This window comes from Toxorhynchites rutilus, chromosome 3 (assembly GCF_029784135.1).
Source record: "Toxorhynchites rutilus septentrionalis strain SRP chromosome 3, ASM2978413v1, whole genome shotgun sequence".
NCBI classification, from domain to species: domain Eukaryota; kingdom Metazoa; phylum Arthropoda; class Insecta; order Diptera; family Culicidae; genus Toxorhynchites; species Toxorhynchites rutilus.
The window spans coordinates 159,527,811-159,552,122 of NC_073746.1; the positions used below are offsets into that span (position 1 = coordinate 159,527,811).

The following is a 24,312-nucleotide window of genomic DNA, read 5'->3' on the forward strand; positions in this document are numbered from 1 at the left end:
CGGGCTTCGATCACGACCGTTTGCGCTTCACGTTGTCGTAAGTGACCCACTTTTCATCGCCAGTCACCATCCGCTTCAGAAACGGGTCGATTTTGTTGCGATTCAGCAGCGATTCACATGCGTCGATACGGTCAAAGATGTTTTTTTGCGTCAACGTGTGTGGCACCCATACATCGAGCTTCTTTGTGAATCCAAGCTTCATCAAATGGTTAATAACGGTTTGATGACTTATCCCCAGCTCTTGGCCGATGCTACGGCTGCTACTATGCCGGTCTTTCTCGGCTAATTCAGCGATTTTGTCGCAATTTTCGACGACAGGCCTTCCGGAGCGTGGCGCATCTTCGACGACCTCTACACCAGAACGAAAACGTTGAAACCATCGTTGTGCGGTGGAAATGGAAACTGTGTCGGGTCCATAAACTGCACAAATTTTATTGGCAGCTTGAGATGCATTTTTGCCTTTGTCATAGGAGTACTGTAAAATATGTCGCATTTTCTCTTTATTTTGCTCCATATTTGCGACACTATAACTCACGAACGACTCAACCAAACAAAACACTGTCAAGAACTATATTATAGCGCGCAAAAATACCTTTCCAACAAGCTATAGTATAACTCGATACAATGAATACAACTAGAACTACGCGCTTACAACGACACCTCGCGGAAATACCGCAGGACTTTTTTGACAGCCTAATATATAAATAATGCTTCTCACTACATCAAATATTCAAAGCAGCGATCTTTTCTTGTTTTGCTCGTTTGGTGTTATCATGAGCGGTTCGTTTTCCTCGAGCTTTTGTACGCGAGCAGATAACTAACTCTTGTATTGCAAATAATGCATTGAGCCGACGATATGACATGACACCAAATTATGCAGAGGTTCATCAAGCTGAAGCATTGTCGTCTGGCTCACTGTGGCAACCTTACGCGTGGAAACGTTATGTGTGATTTGATTTCTCATATTGAACACCAGTCGCGACACTATCGCCTCGAAAGATGGCATTGGCGTTTATACATTGACTGAATACTAATGTTTAAAAAGGGGCGGGAGGAATTTCATGATTTTTGCTATTTTAAATCAATTGAAAAACACAGTTGACGATTACGTCAACTATGAATGTTTGGGCTATAAGGTCAATCGCATTAACAAAAAAAGTTCACTTTATGAGATGTGTGTGTATAGCTGTGTGTCATTCTAAGTCAAGCCAAGGCTCTGTGTACGTACAATGTTATGAACATAATAATAATATAAAATAAGCTTCAGACATAAAATCCGTATGGCATTTTTCCACCACTTACAAAAAAGTGTTTTTCATTTACGTAGAATGCTGATTTGATACGCAGAATTTAATTTTCATCAATAATTATTATTTTTAGAGTGTGTTCATCTTAAAGTCCATTTTTATCCCAAACTCGGCACACGATGCTCAATGCCGTTAACGCGAAAAGGGAGAACATTATATTGTTCTATTAGGATAAAATCTATTTCAAAGCATAAATAGAAGGTTGTTCGCAACTGGTAGTGCGAAAAGAACTAATTTACATTTGAATTTTCCACTCCTTAAATCATTCCCACCCTTCTATCAAATGCAATATGTTGTGCATGGGATAATGCATGAATAATACCAAATACCAACAAGTTGTACGATTTTTTTGTGCAGTCCATATCCGTCGCACAAAATCTGGTGTCTCCGTCCAGATAGTTCCTGGGCAGAGTTCCGAAGAGTAGTAGTAGAGATTAGAGTAGACTGGCTACCCGATGATATGGTGAGATATGATCGAATATAATCAAAACGCTTGATGTATACTGATCGAAGAATTGATTGCGACTAACTCTGTTCTTAACATTTCGTGCTCTTTTTATACGATTGGCCCATAGTCATTTAAATAGCGTTTGTTTGGATTGCATCTGGAATATTCGCTATAACACAATTGCGCGTTGTATAGCGGGTTCGTTTCTATCTATTCCTGGTCTTTTGACAATTCGCTTGTTATTATTTGTGATTGATATTGATTCTCTATATGTTGTTTTGTTGTGCTGTTGTGTTTCGAGAGGTGCAATAATGTTTATCAGGTTTTGTTCCGTGTGGAAAAGGTAAGTAACAATAAATATTCAGATATATAGCATCACTAATTATTCTTTCTATGCAGGTGCGGATTTAGGTTCTACTGCTGCGGATTTTGTTTAAATTGTATAGGGTACTAAATATAAAGTTTTGACAGTAGTACCATATATTTGAGATCTTATATGGTACAACATAGGGTCTATGGTGAAAAACGTACTTTTTCGTTTATTTCACGTCATCCTCAAAAGCTTCGAGATAAAAATTTGAAGAAAATACTTGATGTGCATATTACTACGGTGTAGCAAGAAAATTTATCAAAAAAAAATGTTTATAAAAAATTTAAGTACTAGAAAAAATATTTAAATTTTGAAAAAAAATTGTTTTTTGACTTTAGAAATTCGGTACTACTTTAATTCATATTTAAATGTGTTCCTACGGCTTTTCTAGATATGTGTGTTTTTTTCAGAGTTTTTTCAGTGTTGCGCGGTACAAAAAATATGTTTGCTATATTTTAATAGGGTCTGGCTGTGTATGGGAGTAAAAAGTGCTCCCAAACCAAATGACCAGCTGTATGAAAAATATTGTACAGGGTACTGATTAAAACATTTTGACAGTAGTAACATATATTTGAGTCCTTATATGGTACAACATATCTATGGTGAAAAATGCACCTTTTCGTTGTTTTTGTTTACATGTGGATTAATTTTTTCCTGAATTTTTAAGAACATTACGAGACAAAAAAATAATTTTCTTCGTCGTCTGCATTTTTATTTTATTTTCTTGAAATCGATTATTTTATTGTATTCGTGGTTTTGAATTGTAAGATTAAAATAAAAAAATATATAATTTGGATTTCTTTTAAGTATTTTTCTCATTAATCCGAATGATCTTTCCACAAGGACTTTATTTTTTTCTCACAGAGCTCTATCGTACTGCTGACTCCTATGAATTCGGTAAACCATCTAAATCCAATGTAAAGATAATCTCATATATTTTAAGATACAAGAAAAAAATCTTTGTATAGCGCAATGTTCCGAATATACCGACAAAATTTAGACATATAAAAAATTAAATAAATATTAGAGCAGTACTGAGCCTTTAAATTAAAAAAAATTAAAAATGCCCAAAGGCAAAAAAGTATTTTTTTTCGCGCAATTCAAATAACACATAAGAACACGTTTAAATAAAAATTAGCAAAAGTGGGTTTAAAGTTTTTTTTTTCAAAATTTCGAAATGCCTCAAAATATAAATAATTTTTTTTGTACCGCGAAAATCACTCTAAAATTCTGAAAAAAAATCACAAATACCTAAAATAGATGTAGGAAGAAATTCGAATACAAACAAAAGTAGTACTGAATCTCAAAATAATAAAAATAGACTTTAATTTTAAATACAAATAAAAATTAATTTCAATTTTTTTTAGTATTTGATTATTTGATGAATTTTTTTTTTAAATATTGATCGATACACTTTAGCAAAATGCACAAAATATAAAAAAAATATTTTTTGTACTGCGCAACACTGAAAAAAATCACACATATCTAGAAAAGCCGTAGGAACACATTTAAATATGAATAATACTAGTACTAAATCTCTAAATAAAAAAAAATGTTTTCAAAATTTCGATATTTTTTTTAGTACTTAAATTTTAGATGAAATTTTTTTTGATAAGTTTTCTTGATACACCTTAGTGAGATGCATGTTCATTAATTTTTTTAAATTTCTATCTCGAAGCTTTTGAGGATGGCGTGAAATAAACGAAAAAGAGAATAAAAAAAAGTGCAATGAAAAAACGTTGTCTTTCTAGCTACTAGCCTCTGCTTAAGCGTCCTGTTTTGTTCCTTCCAAGCGCAAAAAACAAAGGTAGCCTTCTCACAGACCGATCGCACTACGGCAGGCCCCATATTTTCTGACCATATACCAATCCGAGAAACCTGCGTTTGTCTTCATTTCCATTATTAATGTTCCACTTCAGCAGTGGATCGTAAACTACACGAATATTGTAATTTTGGATTTCACAGTTTTTCTTTTACGGAAATGTTTGGGCGCTTTGTTCGCAGTAGATTTGGCAAACTGCAACGTTTCCTAAAATATTAGAACATATCACGCCAGGATCACAATGTACCAAACCGGTGCTCGTCTTCCATCAACGTATTATACGTATTATACGTATTAGGAAGAAACCATTAGCACTGAAAGTGGAACGTCTTCGAAGCAAAATAATGTCAAAAGATTATGAAACCGACAGCTCGAAAAGTTGCTATGAAATAAAAAATGTTTTTGGATGTTTAGTAGACCAGTGTTTATATTATATTTATTCCGACCATGGCTGTAGTCATCTATAGGGAAATGTCGAAATTAAACTCTTACACCTCATAACATTTCTGCCAAAAACGATCCCAGCTGCACTGTTGGGTGAATCAATGATCGAAAGCTTTTTTCTTCCAACAAATCTCCGGCCACTGCTGGCGCGCAACAGTGGTTGGAGTGAGCTTTGCCGATCATTCACTTCTTGCGCCAGAGTGCCAGTCCTTTTTCGTTCGCTTCGCTTGTGACTGGTGGCAGTGTTCGTGTGATCCCCATTCAACAACTGCGCTGTGTAAGTCCCAAACGAGGCACACCCGACGGTGGCGGCAGCGGTGGTCAAGTTCTTCATCTTCTCTCGCTTTGGTTTTGGGTTGGCTTTCGTGTGCAAGATTTCCGCCAGGACTGGTTCCGAAGCATGATCGGCGCTTTCTTGGCTTCAGTCTTGAGAAAGTTTCCGTTCGAACAAGAAGTGCACTTCGTTTCGCTGCCGTGTAATTTTTATTGTTATTGTTATAGTTATTGTTTATTTTGTGTGTGTTGTTTGAACAACCCGGAGAGGTTCAAAACTGTGAGTGAACAACGATTTGAAAATTGATGCAATTAGGTGGAATGGTTGCTGGAATACTAATTGAAAAGTGGTTTGCGTGGAGCATGAAAGATTTGTACTTGTTGGGCCACAGAATGATCGGGTTCGAGAGTGATCGATTGGAAAAGATTGGATCGCTTAAATCCGCGATCACCTTCTTGCTTAGCGAGATAAGGCACGGTGTGCAATAAGGAAGAAAACATAATAAAAGGCGAACAAGGGGGAAGGTTCCTAGAAGAAGCATTATAAATCATAGGCTGCGGCAGAAAGAAATGAAAATAAATATGGAATTGTGTGGATCTCGCGCATGTGATGAAGAATATTGAGTGTTATGAAGAAGAAAATTTAACAGGCTTCAACAAAACAACACACCTATACACACAGAAAGAGTGAGGGCAGAAGAGTGAAGAATTGAAGAAACCTGAAGTGATCGTGACGGAGAATACGAGCAGAAGAAAAATCTGTGTACTGAGAAGGTGTAGAAGTGGAATGGATTCACATACTTAAGGGCAGCGCCGAAAAGCTCGGCGTAACAGAAGAGCACTGTCAAAGGAAGAATCGACTAACCGATAATTACAACCAGTGTAAAGTGTCTTGGAGATAAAAAAAACAAGCACTACGAAACAAAACAAAATAAGGAAAAGAGGCGATAAAAAAAGTTGATTAAAATTTATACTCTCCTTTTTGTATGCTGTTTAATTGGACCCTGGCGAGCGCCGAGTTCAAAATTTGCAACCACCTTCCTCCGCGATTGTGTGTGTCTTGTTATTTGGAGTGTTTCTCGCGTGCATTCGGCAACTCCTTCAGTGCCTCTCTCACACACCACAGCAGAACAATTAAGCGTTCATAAATTAGATCTCTCCAAAAATGGCCACCCTGGGTCTTTCGAAGGTGTTTATATTGGACAAGTATTTTACCGAGCTGCAGAAGTTTTGGGAAACCGAGAAGAAGCTGCAAGGTGAGTATCCCGGGGGGTGATTCCAGAGCTGGTACACATTTCTTCTCGGACTCGTCGTCGTCCAAAACACTCGCCACATCCGAGCGGGTTTCGGGTGGAACGAGACCAAACTCGAAATATGACGCAGAACCGTTATGATACACACGCAACCCATAGACAAAACAATCATATCGAAGAGTTTACGATTGGTGGGATAGCCTGGTGGAACCGAGATTAGGGAGAGATGCTCGAGCTGGATTTGCATGCGTGAGTGTCTGTGTGTATCTCGAAAGAATGTCTAGACGTGGAACCTGGAACATGTTTCGACGGAATTTCATTTATCGCGTGATAAATAGTGGAAGTTATTGTGATACCTGATATGATCACACACTTCCATTTGGGACGCAGGAACCCGATTCATAAAAGCAATCAGAATATTTTTAAACAAAATTCTACTGATATTTTTTTTCACTGGTTAACACACTAAATTCCGTTTTGTATTAACAACAAAGAAACCTTTTCAGTTTAAATGTTTGTAAATTATCTGTAATCGTCTTGATTCAAATGCACAAATTTGCCACCGGAAAGAAATGTAAAAATGTATGACCTGAGCAGTGCACTTATTGGGCAATGGATTGCAGTTCATTTCATTTCAGCTTTTGAGGGTTATACAATTTTTTATGGATGCATCCGTCTGTTGTCTAATTTATGAAGTACAAGTGTCAGTGATGTAAGGGTGCACTCATGATGAATTATTGCTTGCGAATATTCGTAAGCATCATTCAGTATAACAAGATCTTAGACTAATGATTCAACGAGGTGAAGTCATGGAGGTCACATTCATTTGGATGTTTGATGACTTTAACCGTTTGAATACGGGGGATAGCGTGATTGCGCTCTTTTTGCTTTATGTAATCATTTTTGACTTGCACCTTTTAATTTGGGATTTTGTCTTTCGGGAACATTTATAAAAGAAGATTTTACGTGCTTTGTGCAGCAAACCGTAAATATGAATGAAATTGTATAAATATAATTATCTTATTATTTGAAAAATAATAATATATAAATAAAGTAGTTAATGCTGATATTTTCTATAAACCCCACTTTTTATGTGTTTTTTCTTCATAAATACGACTTTTGTGACCTAATCAGTTGTCTACGTTGATGAGATTTTTTTAAATATACCTAAACTCATCCGCATTTTTGGCATATGCTCACAAAATTTACTCCACCCTCAAAGGGTTAAGTAAACAATGTAAACAATCCTGTCCAAAACATAGTTGTCAAACACGCCCATTTGTATAGCATAATTATTAGTCTCATTGCATGTACAAAACTGTTTCCAAACAGGGAATTTCCAATCTCATTAGTCCATTCTGGGAATACAGTTGTCATTTGACATATCAATTAAGTCAAATAGGCGTTCTTGGGATCATACATATTCTTATCGGGATAATCCACTTACCACGAATTTTTCTTGAAATTGTGAAATAGGGCTATACTCCGTCAAAGCAGGGTTCTGGCACAGGAGTTGGGCTCCTTTAAAACTATGTAACTGAGCCTGTAAAAATAAACGGATTACTAAAAAAAAGTGTCCTTGCAGTGTTGCCACATTTTAATCAATTAAAAAATTAATGTATCAGAGGGTTTGAAAATTTTTCTCATCTGTACTTTTTCTTCCAAAAATATGTACCATCGATCTAGTGGTTCTCAAATTTTCGTGAAAAGTGGTAGTTTTGTTCCTTATCGCAAAGTATTAGACCCGTATTTTGACGTAGGACTACGTCTTTCATTTCTATACCGGGGTGTAAAATCAAAGTTTCGAAAACGAAAGCGTTACGCCGGAGACCGAGATTTTGAGTGTTAATGCTCCTAAACAACTGAACGAAATGGTATGATAAACACTTCATTCGAATAATAAAATGTCTACGCGTTCTATACTTGTTACTTTCTGATCCAAAAACTTGTTTCAATAGTCTTAAATTTGCTTTCAAAATAGGCTATTGAAATCACCAATCGGTATATAAGCGAGCGCCGCTCGGAAATCCACTCAGTTCTAATTGAACAGCAATTGGAGCATGTTGTCGCTGTTGTGGTGAAGCTCTTCATTTATCATGCGCTTTCACCAATGAACGGTGTCACCAAGAGCCTGTTTGTGCACCTTAGGCCAGAAGGGAATCCATCAGGAGGATAGTGATGCTACAAACGGTTCCCCGGGAAGATCTCGAAGCAGCCGCTACACACACACACACATACACGCACGGAATTCTTTCCGTTTAGATCGAGAAAGATCCGGAAAATAATCTGCCAGTTCCTCTAGGAATTTAAAAATACATTCATGTGAAAGAGTTTATTTGAATGTTTTCTATCCATGTAACACTGTGACCAAATATGTTTCAATCAAGTGCTATTAACAGATGGTTATCGAGTTAGCATTAACCACTGGTGGGCTTCCAGTATCGAGGAAAATGTGGAAATATCTAATCGTTACTGAAAATAATCTGCCAGTTCCTCTGGGAATTTAAAATTACATTCATATGAAAGAGTTTATTTTAATGTTTTCTATCCATGTAACACTGTGACCAAATACATTAGGTTTTGTGATTTTTCAATCAATCGCAATCAACAGGATAGCTTCTGAAGATTATTCTTCCCCATCAGTAGGATATTTCCGTATCCAATATTGGATGCATAAAACCTTGTGCCTCCAACGTAACGCTCTCGTTTTCGAAGTTCTCCAAATATTCATTCATTCAGAATGAATTCAGATTCAACTTCATACAAATGATCTCTAAATCAATGATAGTCCTACGTCACCCTTGCGGTTATACCATAGATATAACCCACTTCCTGTTTTTTGTTTATTATTAGGGTGCCCATTTCCATTCTAAGGTGGTCCGAAAAAATCTGTGTTTCCCCTTTTTTCCAATATATATTAATATTTTAGTCCCATCATTGCTTTAGATTAATGAAGGAAGGGATGTGATAACTACTAACTGCTACTTGCCTAATTATTTTCTAGCTTTTAGAACATTAAACCGTCTAACTTAAAAATTTTTTTTTTTACTTTTTACAGTAATCCGCCATTTTGTGGTGGCAGCCATCTTGGATTTACATTTTTTTTCTAAATAACTGTGTTCTACTAATCAATCCCTTTCATTTGATTAATATGGGGTTTTGAGAAATTATGTAATCCGCCATTTTGTGGTGGCGGTCATTTTGAATTTGCATTACTCATGAATAACTGTGTTCTACTAGTCAAGCCCTTTCATTTGATACCCATATTGATGGGGTTTGGGAAAAACCCATATAGATGGTTTTGAGAAAATATGTAATTCGCCATTTTGTAGCGGCCACCATCTTGGATTTTTAAACTTAAGATCTCTGTATTTTAGTTTAGTTCGATCCACATTGGAAACAGCGGTTGTAGTATGGAGCCCCTTTCGCAGGGTATGGATCTACAGGATTGGGAGAATAGAATCAAAGTTTCTGAGGTACGCATTGAGATTTCTGCCTTGGCAAAATCCAAATGAGTTCCCATCATATGAAAGCCGATGCCGTCTGCTGGGATGGATACACTGGAGAAGAGACGGGACATAATTAAATCTACATTCGTCGGAAAACTTCTCCTTGGTGAGATAGATGACCCATGGATTCTCGCTCAAATCAATATTAATGTCGTACTACGACCACTCAGACAGCGGAGTTTTCTACGACTTCCACCACACCGAACAGATTACGCTCAGCAGTTTCAGTTTCATCTATGTGTGTGCTTTTTAGTTCTTTTTATTATTTGTTTGATTTTAATGTGAGTTGGAAGGTTTTCCGTGATCGAATTTTAAATGTAGTTTAAGTGTAGTATTCATGTAGACCTTGAAGTGCGATGGATGAATTGTAAACAATAAACAACAATTTCTTCTTCATGCTCCGTTAGAGCATATGACGGTAATCAGTGCTTGCGACGGAACTTAGCGCTTATGACGGAAATTAGTTCCGCACTCTATCACGATGCTTACGTAGATTTTAGGTGACCTGTTTTTTTTTATGCGGATTTTCCAATTAACGCGGTTTTTTACGCGGATTTTCGAATCAACGCGGTTTTTTTTGCACGCGGATTCTTTTACGCGGTTTTTTACTCCCGCGCAAAAAAAAATGGGTAATAAACCTTAACTGTTTTCATAACTTTTAACACGATGAGCCCAGCGTCGGTCCCTACGGGTCGACATTGAGCTTTTTGGTAGGAAAGCGCTGACTGACTGGGACTGACAGTTACAAAATAATAAAATAAAAATATATACGGTTTGTTTTCGGGTGTTTTACAAAATGTGACTGCTTTTTAGTTGAATTTCTGTTTATTTTCTATTTATACAATAAATATCTTTGGGAGCTGGGACCGACACTGATATTGTTCAAACGCTCTTGATGCGGGCTGAATGGAAAGCGAAACAAGAAAAAATCGGGGCTCAACGTGTTCAACTATTGGGCCGATTCAGATGATCAGTTTAAATCGATGAGTTGGTTTTTTTGAAAAATACCACACTATTTTCAAAATTGGATTCTAGTCACATAGATATGGTGTAGTCACATAGAAATATTGAACTGAAAACGTGTTTACTTTGAAAAATCATAACTCAAAAACGAAAAAGAACACCTCTCTAATATTTGTTGTGTGAAAATATATCTGTTATGTTATGTTTTTTTTGTGAAAAACCTCAGCTTTAAAAAAAATATGAAAAAAACATAGCGCCCTTGTCCCCGAAACCATGTAAGCTATGAAAAACAAATACAATCAATAAATTCGAAAACAAAAATTCAGTTTTTTCTAAGTGTTATATTATTTCAAAGAAGATCAGTTCATTGGCTTCAATTTTATATGTCAATCATTTGAATCTATATTTGCTATAGCAATATAGGATCAATATGAGCGAGCGAAACAGAAGACACATTGCAAAAAAGCACGTATTAAAGCCCAGACTGAGAAATATATAGATTATCGTTTATGCTTTTCTTTTTACTCTTAGAAAACACTTTCCAACTTCATTTTATAATATACCTCTTTAATATTATCACGCATTTATGCAACAGCACCAGTAGCTATGCGGATAGTGTGGTCGTGTTATACAGCCTTCCGTTTCATCTGGCCATGGTTCGATCTCCGTTGACATTGTATGTTGTTTTTTGGTACAATCCCAACAGAGATGAAATTTAAACAGATGCTTTTATTTGCAAATTTGACCCTTTGGTACACGAGAAAGAATTATTTCTGCCGAAGCGGAAATGTTTTCTGCCAACGCTAGTTTGGGTGTGTAAAAAACGAATACAATCAATAATTACGAAGATGAAACCATTTTTTTTGGAAGTAAATTGACCTCATTAATTCGCTACATTGTTCACTTGTCTTACTATTTCCACTATATATGTTTCGGACAAAAACATAGGTGGGGATGTTTTTTTCTTACAAAAAATACACATATTTGGAATCAAAATTCATCCATTAATTGAAGAGATATTAACGATTCAAAAGAAATCGGTTCTAGACAACAAAAATCTCACAGAAACGATGCAGTGAACTGGAAGTGGCTTCGAGAGCATATTTTTTATTATTTTTCAAAGCATGCCATAACTGTCAAACTTGCATAGTAGAATCCTTTCATTAACTATCAGGATTGTTCATATTGGTTTAGATTCTTGCTAGTTTCCGAAGAGTTTCAAGAGGCCATTTTTCCCAGTAAGCGCGTTATAAACTTGTCTTCTATAGTTACACTTTTCGGTTTATAGACTTAAATTTCACAACTGTCTTAAATTTGTCTTCTAATATCATTCTACTCAATAAATAGCGATCATTCATTGCGAAACACCTGGCCCAACTCTATTAACGAAACCGAACCGTACGCAAATTGTATATTCATGAGACAAAAGCCACCATAAATTAGAAGAACATGTGCTTCGTCAAACGCACATTGTACATTCAATCATTCTGCCGAACCTTCTTACCCCGTACTCTGTTCACATCGTGGTACACTATTCGACATCAACTGATCGAAAAGGAGCAAAATGTGTGCTCCCGCGGCTCCCTCTCACTCTTCCCCGTTGATCGTTGATCGACAACTTTGCCTTCACGCCACATAACGCAAGCGCATAAGCGACGAACTTCTTTGCCACTGTAAGCGAAAACAAAAGCGGGAAAAAATGACCATTTGATTGACGCAGACGGAGTGCATACCAAGCGAATCATCTAACAACGAGTATGCGGTGCGGTTCTGGTCAAATCGTGTAATTGCAGCTGCTGCGGGAGGTACCAAAACCTTATAATCGCGACATCAAATTGTGCGAGGCGACGTACATTTTGGCTTTCCACAAGGTGATACAAATGGTACACGTTAATTCTGAAAACTAATGACTTGTAGAATTAGAATGGTTCGTTTTATCTGTAGGCCCTAGGTAGAACTTAGCGTTATACATTCTACAAAACACATTAAAATAATCAACAAATCATCACATTATCAAATAAAATCTGTGTCCATCAAGTATTCACCAACGGCACCGTTTTTTGGAAGAATGTCGGGAATGAGAATTGAACTCGTGACCTTCAGCGTGAGACGTACGGATGTTACCATTACGACAGATCGCCTTTAACGGCCCCGCTGATTTCAAAGACCGAGGAAGGAATGGTTCGATTTGAGCCATCTTCATTCTGTTGTATTTATTTGTTTCTTCCCGTAGATCAAAATAGCGGCGAGAAAAATCGGAAATATTTTGAAAAACTCTGAAGGAAAGTCGGAAAATTCGGAAAATTGAGTTCCCATTTGTTCTACAATGATATCGTTGATAGTCCAATGGGATTTCGCGATTGCGGAAGTAATCTTCATGTTCCGTTGGTGTGAAGCGAAAACAGCAATAGATTCTCAGGTGGGACAACGGGTTTTGAAAATAAAATAATGAATGAAAATTTACGTTTCTGCATCAAACATCTATTCCATGTAACGAAGAAACATGTTATTTGCAAGTGAATCAAGAATCTTGAGCGAAAACCGCGTCTGTAAATCACTTAATAATGACCAGTTTTAGTAAAAGTAATAAGAAATTTATAGTAAAAAGAAATTGTAAAGGATCAATTAGAAGATCAATCAATGAAGAGTTCTGCGATTGAACCCACGATCGTTCCCGTAGTAAAAAACCTAAATGACTGAATGAATTCATATAGAAAAAAAATGAGTGGAACGAAGTTCGCCGGGTCAGCTAGTTATTAATAAATTGCATGCTCTGCTCGAACCTCTTACCTTTTTCGTTTGTAACCAGCCGTAGAAGTTTCTTGAATGCTTCGCAACTGGCACGCACCACTTTTTGAGGGATAAAGGGTGTTCGGATCAAAAAGGGGTCAACTTAAATTATAATATATTTAAAACATATTAAAAATATTTTTTTCTAATCATTCATATAAAAAACCTGATCACCCCTCATTTTGTAGGTTTGTGTGTGTAGAATGATGCCTCTATTTGAATTTTGACATTAGATCTTTAGTTATCAAAATGGCGTCAAAGCAAGAGGAGCGACGAATCAAAATTTTGTACATGCGTCGTGAAAATCTAAACTACACGCACGCAGAAATAGCAAAATCGTTGAATGTGGCCAAATCAACCGTCACCAAAGTAATAAAAATGAGTGGGTTATATCTACGATATAACCGCAAGGTTGACGCGGGACTACCTTAGCTTAGTAATTATTTGTTTGTATTGATTTAATTTTTGATTGAATAAAATAATTTCCGAATTCAATTGAGTTCAATATATTTGCTTTGTGAGTAAAAAAATTGTATAATGCCATGTGAGGTCAATTCATGCCTTTGGATATATTATGTTCTTCGTTACAAGTAAATTTAATGACAGTCCTTTTACGTTTGGTATGATGACATCTTGGACTGAAGTCTGTGTTAAACAAGCACATTTCAGTCGGAACAAGAATGCCCCCGATTTGCATGTATTTGCAATTCCGAGTTCTCCAGACAGCTTCGTTTAGAAGTCTGTAATAGGTAAACACATTTCAGCCGGAATAAAAATGCCCCCGAATTGCATGTATTTGCAATGCCAATTTCCGCAGGCTCCATGGATTTGAAGTCTGTGTTAGGAAAACACATTTCAGTCGGAACAAAAATACCCCCGACTTTCATGTATTTGCAAAGTGGATTCCCCAGGCACATTGATTTCGAAGTCCGTGTTAGGGAAACACAGCTCGGTTGGAACAAAAATACCCCCTACTTGCATGTATATTTGCTAAGCGGATTCCCACAAGTACATTGATTTCGAAGTCTGTGTTCGGGAAACCGTGAATCGGGCCAATCAAAACTAGGCAGTTAGGGCGTTTAGATAACGCTTGACATTTCACAGTTATTCAATTGTTTATCTAATGAAAAATAACATTTTATTAATTGCGATAGAAGCGTAGAAATATTCCGTATCAATTGATGCAAACATCTTTCCGATCCAGTAAGAAATGTTCGAGTTATAAGCATTTGGAATCTTTCATTTTTTCCTGCATGTTCTGTGTTTAGGTTTTAATTTTACCCCCCATATACTTCGGTTAGACGTAGTCCCACGTCAAAAGTGTTCGGGGAAAGTTTGTCGACAACTAGAAAGCCTGGATCTGGGGGAAATCGAAAGCCGGGAGCCGCAGTGACGAACAAAAGAGTGGCTAGCGCTTTCAAGCGCAACCCCAACCTCTCCGTTCGAGATGTCGCAAGTAAGTTGGGAATATCGTCTACAACCGTGCATGAAGCTGAAAAACGATCCGGACTATCGGCTTATAAGAAGGTAGTGACTCCAAATCGCAACAATAAGCAAAACCTTACGGCAAAAACAAGATCTCGGAAGCTGTATACGACATTGTTGACAAAGTTTGATTGCGTGGTAATGGACGACGAAATCTACGTCAAGGCAGACTTCAGACAGCTTCCTGGACAAGAGTATTATACAGCAACCGGAAGGGGAAAGGTGGCAGACATTTTCAAGCATATTAAACAATCAAAGTTTGCCAAGAAATATCTCGTTTGGCAAGCTATCTGTACCTGTGGCTTGAAAAGCGACATTTTCGTTGCAACCGGGACCGTCAACCAGGAAATTTACGTGAAAGAGTGTCTTCAAAAGCGTTTGCTGCCTTTCCTGAAGAAACATGACTTGTCTGTGCTGTTTTGTCCGGATTTGGCATCCTGCCATTATGGAAAAAAAGGCCATGGAGTGGTATGCCGCTAACAAGATGCAGGTTGTGCCCAAGGATAAGAACCCTCCCAACACACCAGAACTTCGCCCAATCGAAAAATATCGGGCGATAGTTAAGTAGAATCTTAAGAAGACCCAAAAAGCTGTTAGCAGCGAGAAGCAGTTCAACGCAAACTGGCGTTCTGCGGCGAAGAAAGTGGAAAAGGTGAAATTTGCGTCAAACGAAAGGCTCGCCAATCTGGACTAGGTCGACCGGAATCTTAATTGAGTATTTTTTCCGTCTTTTATACATATTGAACTTCAAAAAGAAAGATACATTGATTTTTTTAATAAACAAATAATCGATTTACACGCAATTTAGTTTGACCACTTTTTGATCCGAACACCCTTTATTGTCTCAACTATTGATCAAGAGTTTCTCTAAAGTTTCAATAGTGTGAGGTTTTGTGCTTCCAATGGGTATGTATCCCCATGCAAGGTAATCCAAAAGATTAAGATCCGTTGATGAGGCAGGCCATTCTTGTGAGGATATTAAATGGGCCAAATCATGGGAACACCATTTCTGTGTTACTTTCGATTGATGAGAAGGGATAGAATCCTGTTGAAAACAGTAATTTCTATCTGGAATCAATGTCGAAGCATGGAGCAATAAGTGGATCTTCACAACATACTCGATGTAGTAATTAGTATTGATTTGTACACCTGACTCAATAAAAAGTAGTGGAAGCTTAACATTTTGTGAAATTCCACCCCATACCATCATTCTCGACACTTTTTGGAACCGTTGCACTGCAAATTTTTGTTTTAGGAACATCAGCAAAATTCATCGGAAAAGAGAATACCACAATCAGCGTGCCGCTGCAGCAACTTCCTGCTTCGAATCACTCTAGCCTTCTTTTGCTTCTTCGTTAATCCGTGAACTCGCTGTTATTTCTACGCTTTGAGTTCCAAAGCCATGTGTGATGATGTTCTGGATCTACATATGGGAAATATTCAAATCCTTCGCCATCACCCACCCTGATTGTGTCGAATTCCGGTGGATTCGTTCCCTTACGCGTTCCCCCATCATTTTGGTCCTAACCGTTGGATGAGCTCCACGCCTTTGGTTGACTTCACACGTACCCGTCTCCTTGTATCTTTTCATGGTACGGAAGATGAATCTCTCGTTCACACCTATGTGTTTGAGCCCTCTTAAGATCTCGAACGGTCTAAATTTCTTCAAATGTTAATCTACTACCAGTTCACGTTTTACGCCCATGATAATAGCGTAAACAAAACAAACAATTTTTCAGAACAAATCGCATCCGTCAAATACCATATAATTACACGTTCAATCATAAACATGCATGCATCGGTAAATAAAACTGTACAAGAGAAACGTTGTGACAAATAACACTGACAGGCAACCTCTGCCACCCTGTAATCACTATCGTGTCGCATAAATTTTACGCGCCGCTAATGTAACTCGTTTTCGACCAGCACACAAGAACCCACTTTCAACAGTCGCGTCCATCAGCACAATCATCCTATGCACAATAGCGTAGTAAACAATAACTGGTCACTCTGCTATAAGTCTTCTATAAGTTATTGAAAACACAAAAAGGATAAAGTACGGACAAGTAAACTTCGTGAGTTGAAATCAAAACTAAATCAAAGTAATTAAAATCAATTTGGAAACATAATTATATAGGATCAATCAATCGGATTTGATTGAACTGTAATGTAAAGTAATTCCACGCCAAATCGACCAAAAAATACAGCAAATTTTAAGCCGACCCTCTCCTATATTTTTTGAGACTTGGTACTTATAATGGAAGCTATTCAAAATCACAATTTTCGTTATCATATGACCACTGTTTGGATATCAATATTGAATGAACCACAATGTGCCATGCTACTAACCTTTCACGAATATATAGCCTATCATGCATGAATGATTCAAATACTTGACCGAATGACAGTATTCACTTTTGTTGCACAAAATGAATATACGAAACGTGGGACAAAAGCCTGTTGATTGCATATCCGAGCTGTACCTAACATCGCACGCCATTCTCGAAGCCTGCATACAAGTTTGAACCGCATATATCGTCCCGTTCTACTATAGCGGAAACCACTGCACAGACAAGTGCAGAGCAATAAATGATGCAGTCGACGCCAACCTCTCTCAGTTTCTATTCTGTTTTCGCATGACATTGTCATGATAAATGGTTTGCTTGATGATGCATGAAAAATTACGTCGTCATTCGGTTACCATTGGCGGAGAGCGGCAAATGGGAGTAGAGTTAAAAAATCTAAGGGGTTGTATCAAGGACACGACCGCATATTTTCGACGTAGAACTACGCATTTATATTATGCAATCCACTTGTTTACCACTTCGAATATTAATTTAGAATGCATCGAAATTGTTGTAATAGATTATGTTCTTCGTTACGAATAAATTCAACGACCGTCCGTTTACGTTTGATATGATACCTAGGACTACCAAAATATAGAATTGTCAAACGATCATTGTATTTTACATTTCCCCCGGAAATTATTGCACATCTGCGAAAGTTCATTCACCTCTAGTGTCTGAAATGACGATTTTCCCAGGTTTCTCAGTTTAAAAGAACGTTTTAGAGAAACATATTTCGGTCTGCACAACGACAAACGAGTACAAAAGAACTCAACACCAAAAATACCCCCGATTTGCATGTATTTGCAAAGCGGATTCCCCCAGGCGCATTAATTTAGAAGTCCGTGTTAGGGAAACACAGCTCAGTGGGAAAAAATACCCCTGACTTGCATGTTTTGACAAAGCGAATTTCCCCAGGCACATTGATTTTGAAGTCCGTGTTAGGGAAACACAGCTCGGTGGGAACAGAAATACCCCCTACTTGCATGTATATTTGAAAAGCGGATTTCCATAGGTACATCAATTTTGAAGTCTGTGTTGGGGAAACAGTAAATCTGGCCAATCAAAACTTGGCAGTTAGGGCGTTTAGATAACGCTTTACATTTTTCAATTCTTCAATTGTTCATCTCATAAAAAATAAGGGTGATAGTCGCGTGGAAATATTTTCTATCAATTGATGCAAACATCTTTCCGATCTGTTAAGAAATGTTCGAGTTATAAGCATTCGAAATATGGGTAGGGTTAGCACACAAATCGGCAGAATAAATGTATGGAAAAAAAGGAAGTTCTCCCAGTTTTCATGAATTTAAACCGTTTAGAGATTAGCGAATTGTAATGTATAGAATATCAAACAAATCTTAGAGAATTTCCGATTCGATTGGTATGCAAATCATGGGAATTCGTTCACAGTGGAAATTAATATTACCATTAACTTTATTTCATGAGCTGTACAGCTGAGTACAGCTGAAAATATTCCATGAAAACATACGGCAACATTGGGTTTCATCGTGAAGTGAACATGAGATGAATAAAAATTTGTATAATTCAGACGCTGCCCAAATGCAGGTAGTTTAGACGCTGTCTAAACAGGCTAACGTTGGTAAAGTTAGCATTTGTCGCTCCATATTTTCAGTACTGAACGAGAAACGAAGAAGTACTAAACGAGAAACGAGCTTTCTCCTTCAGAGAGAGAGAGAGATTCTCTCAGATCTCTTTCTCTCTGAAAAAGAATTTTCGGTAACAAGAGACGAGAATTTCAACATTGCACAAATTATCGAAAACTAGATTGATCCGCGTTGACGGAATTGAGATTCGTTTACTAGTTTGGGGAAACTTTTCCGTACCAAATTAGTATTCTATTTGAGTGAACACTTTTTTTTATGTAGGGTAAAATCTTGTACAAAAATTGTTTTTGAAGACAACTTTATATTATAATGAAAAGATTCAGTAACAATGTTGGAAATGTATAGACAAATGGTTAAACAGAAGTCAGAAACACGTGTTTCGAGTTATTAAATAGCATGATGTAAAAATTTTCAGTCAAATTTCAACATTTTGAAACCGGTTGATAGAGATTACACTAATGAGTCTCAAATAACGAGACCCAAATTATGGCCTCTAATTGAAAGTCGCCACCAGACTTTGATACTATTCCACTTATCTCGCAGCTGAGCGAGAATTTCGATCTCTGCTTGAAACCATCTTTCGTACGTCTGCTTGATATTTAGGACCATGATTCCGTTGGAAGACCCATTTCCTTCTTTGCGGGCGGCAACATTACGTTTTCCAGTTACATAACCAAATGCGTTCATAATCCCGAAACTGCAAAAATGCTAATGACTATCAAGGCTGCTACTATGGGAGCATCGTTGGCACCGATGTTTTGAGTTAAAAGGAGATTAAATAAAGGACGAAAATAAACACTTGTGAAGAATTTGATTTGATTTTGTTGTGTTTAGAAATTACTGGACCTGAATTTCCACACTTCGCATAAAAAATTTATTTTTGTAGCGATTTCATATCACCTTTGCCAGGTATACAGTGGTAGACATTCGTTTAGCCGCACCCTATTTTTCCTCAATATTTTTAAAAATAAGTCAATTCTTTGTACAGTTTTGTTCATAAAGGACTATTGTTTATTTTCATCGAATTCATTCTAAAAAAAGTATAAATTCACTTTGTGTTTTCTAAGTAATTCAAATATGTGGAATCAGGGTGGACATTCGTTTAGCCGCATCCTAAAATTTCAATAAAAGAAAATTTGTGCGGCAAATTTCGAGTCCAATCGGTAGCTAATATTCAGTATGTCTACCTCCATTTCGGATCACTTTGAAAACTCGATTTGGCATCGAGTCAGACAGCTTTTAAAGTGTTGCCATATTGATTATAGCCCAACACTCCTGAATGACTGCCTTGAGACTGGAAATGTTGTCAAATTGTCATCCGTTTGCATAGACCATCTCGGTCAAGATTCTCCATAGGTTCTCTATGAGATTGCAATCGACTGCCAGCAGGTCTTTCAAGAAGTGGAATGTCCTTCTCGGCAAACCATGCCTTCGATTGCTTGGAAACGTGGATCTATGCATAATCCTGCTGAAAAAACGACATCCTCGGTAGCGGTATTCTCAATATGGCCAATCAAAACGTCCTCCAGTAATTGAAGATACTTTTCGGAGTTCATTCGGGTGAAAATGAAACAAATGAGAAGCTTGCTGTGATAGGAAACGGCTCCTCACACTGTCAAACTTCCGCCCCCAAAGTTTCGCTTCGATCTCAGTCAGGCGTGGCGGTCAGTTTCGGCTTCCCTTGAGGTTTCTTCCACATGATGTTTGGTGACTTGAATGTGGTCATTCAAGATGCGCGCAATATGCCTCTTCGTTACTGGAACAACCGATTCTGCCTTAATGTATGAGCAGGCCATCGTTTCCTGGTTGCTTCGTGTCTTATTTGATCTTTAAGACGCAAAGTAACTTTGGTGTTCCCATTTTTAGGTCGTTATATCCCATATTTCTGGCACTATTTAAAGAAATTCCGTACCACTTTCTCAGATAGGCCAATTTTTGTTACGATCGAGCGATTAGAAAACTTTTGTTCACTGAATATCTTTATTATTTTCCGCCCCTCTTCCGTCAATAGAATACCTTTCGCCATTCCTTCAAATTCTACGTAAATCACTAATCTGACCAACTTCTTAGGTTGCACATGTAATATTTATCTTGTAAATTGACCATTCCCAAGTATTTTTTTCAAAAAACACAGATAAAGGCCTGGTGATTATGCGAAAACTCGATTGTTATGCCCTGCGGCTAAATGTATGTCTCGGGAAAAAAACGACGTTTGAAAGTTTATATCCACCGATGCCGCCTTGTGTGGGTGATTGTGACGCACGTCCTTCCAATAAAAGTAACTTAAATATACTATCACTACAGCAAATAAGTATCCCGATAAAAAGAACATTCCTAGTTGTTTTGTAAGTGTTTCATGTTTTTTTTTCAAGTGCGGCTAAACGAATGTCTATCACTGTGTTCGGTTTGTATCTACCGAGATGATCTGCTTGGGCAGGAATTTGGAATGTATAAATTTCATTTTGTTCCTTCATTTTTATTTTCGTTTCGAATATCTTTTAGCGTCTCTCGCAGAATGTGGATATTTACACACCATGTTTATCACCACTGTCTACATGCCTCCGCTTGATTTGTTATTCAATATACACTCATTCTATGGACGGCTGTGTATATGCGATGGTAAATATGAACACCAATTTACAAGGTCTCGCAATAGTTATAGCAGAGACCATAAATATATTTTAAAGAGTCCATCTGATCTGGTTTTCTGAGACAAATTTTCACACAAAAAATTATAATGAATCATATAAATAATATTTTTTCGCACATTTTGCCAGGAAAAACCATAAAAATGAAACATATTAACCCTGTTCCACTCCATTTCGGGTCGCCTCTTGCAATAACTTGCTCACGCCAAATAAGTGCTATCTTTACAAGCAAATAGCGTTGTCAGTACTGTTGCTGCTTACCCTTGCACTGGTTCCATAATTTTAGCATCTTACCATGGTGCGGCACCCTGCAGAACTTGATTTTTTATGTTGGTTTTATATGCTCATTTTCCTTGCATTTTCTCGTTATATTTATTCATATCCAATTGGCGCGCTTCGCTCAGGAAGTGCATTTGTGCACAGCCTCCGTTCTCGCCGTCGAGCAGCACCTATGTGCTTGGGCAGCGAATGAAACGACGATCGAGCAGCGCATTATCGAAGCAAAACAAGTCTTCTTCTTCTGCTGAGTTTCCATACTCCAACTGAGATTCCACGAAATTTGAAGCAAGATTTCGACGGATGTTTGCGTGCGAGGGCAAGAATTTTGCTGTTATAATAACGAAACTTCATTCCATGTTTGAATTTTGTTTGTACCATGCCAACTCTTACTCCTATGTAACAAGTCTCAATTCATGAATACTATCATACCAGAAGATCAGGAACGAGTATTTCTTAGCATAGCAAATTGATGTCACGTTTAACCATTCATTCCAATGAATGTGGACATACGTACAATAAAAAAAACATGTTTTTAGAATATATGAAGCTAAAACACTTCCTAAATCACGAAATATTCGATTTCTAACGCGAAAAAAATGCAATACATTCCCGGAATGTACCCGACACACTCAACGATATCTTCTATCACTTATCGTCCTGTAGAACCGAGTACAATTACCTGGCAGCCCGATGTGAATTGTTTTATTAGCTGTTTATTGCCCGCCTCCTGTGCCTGTATAAACCTACAATAGGAAACATTCCAAACAGTCCCAAGCCCGATAAATGAGCAGGAAAACCAAGACCACAATGGCATTCGCTTGGGCCGTTGTGTTAGCCACCACTCTCCAATAAACACCCCGTCAAGCATCCCGTTCCGACCCATTCAACGGCCATCATTTGCCATTCTCCTCTCCTATTCTCTACTCCTTGTCGTCTCCACCTTCCAAATGTACCATTCGGTGCGGAGCAAAACAGCAACGGAAAAAAAAATAACAAAAGAGCCCTCCAGCAGCCTCCGGGGTCCGGGCAAAGTGAAGATCTCCAGATCTCGGCGAGCTTTTGCACAAAATAATTCATCTAACGCTGTTCCGTTGGCTGTTTGGTTGGTTGGCTCGTTGTGCCATTTACATTTTGTGATGGCAGGCGGGAATAAAAGGGGGCACACCAAGCGAGAGGCTCTTTTATGTGGTCTTTCACCGCGCGCATAAAGCAAAATTGTCTGTCACGATTTTCCATTATTGCCCTCGCCCGGGCATTCCTCCTCATTTCTAAGATCCTATTGAGCGTGTGCTGAGTGTGGCATTTAGCGGACCACTGGCGGCTGGCGGAGCCTGGCTTTTCGTTTCGGGTTTGGGGCAGAGATCAATACCGAGAGTTTTAGCAGTTGGAAGTAGAATTTGAAACGGGAGTGTGCTTCTCGATTTGGTCCAACGAATGTTAACAGTGCTGGTTGATCGTGCATGTTTAGATGTTCGTGCTCACTAAGCTTTAACAAATTTTCTAAGCGCATAATATTCGACTATCCATTTCGTGGTTCAAACAATATTGTCCTATATGCTGCCAACTTCCAAGTTACAACATTCGCGTTGACGACATTGAGCTTCGTTTTCCGAGTTTGGGAAGCGACAATGATAATAATGGATTTTCAGGTTAAATGTACACAAATCACAATAGAAATTTAAAATTATGAATGAAATTAAATTTTCCGTATCAAATATCGAATATTCATACCTTTTTTTTTCCTAGTAACTGTAATGGCGTCGTTATTAACGATTTAAAGTTTGATTCACCGGAAAATGTACGACAAAAATGGATTGCACAGAAGTAAGGCAAAATTAGAACTTTTAAATACACAATTTTACTTTAATGGCAGAGTGATAAGCATCGCACATATCATGCCAGCATCTTGGGTTTGGATTCCGTTCAGACCAAGGAATATATTGGCAAAGTAATACAGGTCGGACTCGATTATATACAGACTTGATTATACACAGACTCGATTATGTATGATTCCATTATATACAATTTTGGACACGATTATATACAGTTTGAAAAAAATATATGATTTATTTCGAGAAAAAATGTACAGTGGGGTAAAAATCGTGATTTTTAAAGATTTTACTTGAATTATCACTAAAAATTGTTCATATCGATATTGCAGCGAAATTAAGAAAGATAGAAGTTGAGTGTCAGAGAACAAATTGTAGAGCGGTTATAGAGTTTTAATTTATTTGATGGAAAAAATCAAGTTTATATGAATTTTTAGGATAAAATTAATAATAATACATTAAAAATTACTTTAAAGTTTTTCACTTCCCAAATGTTATTTAAATCCATTAATTTAGATGTTCTATTACTATATCCTGTACTAATTTTCTCATCTATCAAATGGAAACACACAGAATCATCTTCAGTAGCGTACTTTTTAATGTAGGGCCAGTTTGAGGCAACAGAGTCCGAAACCAAAAAAAAAGTTTTATAACTCTGTCATTGGCGAATTTCATGCCAACTCGACTGGCCGTTGGCTGCACCATCTCAAATAGCAGTGAAACGTTGTGGGTGTAAATACCTTTTCTTTTAAGATCTTTTAAGCAACTTTGTATGCTTGAAATACGTTTTTCCCTGTAAAAGTGTCCATCTTCCGATGTATGGGTGACTTGTTGGAAATTGTGCGGGTTAATCATATCTATTTTTTCATGGACATGCCTTTATGCCTAAAACTCGCCTCAACGAATCTGTGATATTTTACAC

The 24,312-nt window shown here is 37.5% G+C and overlaps 1 protein-coding gene across 1 annotated transcript in view; it reads left to right on the top strand.

The window, feature by feature from the left end:
- The first annotated feature begins 4,732 nt into the window (after nt 1-4,732).
- LOC129776406 (myosin-I heavy chain) overlaps nt 4,733-24,312 on the top strand; it is a 133,384-nt gene continuing 113,804 nt past the window's right edge. Inside the window, 1 exon segment of the mRNA XM_055782033.1 lies at nt 4,733-5,920. Coding sequence (XP_055638008.1) covers nt 5,830-5,920 — 91 coding nt within the window. The 5' untranslated portion in view covers nt 4,733-5,829.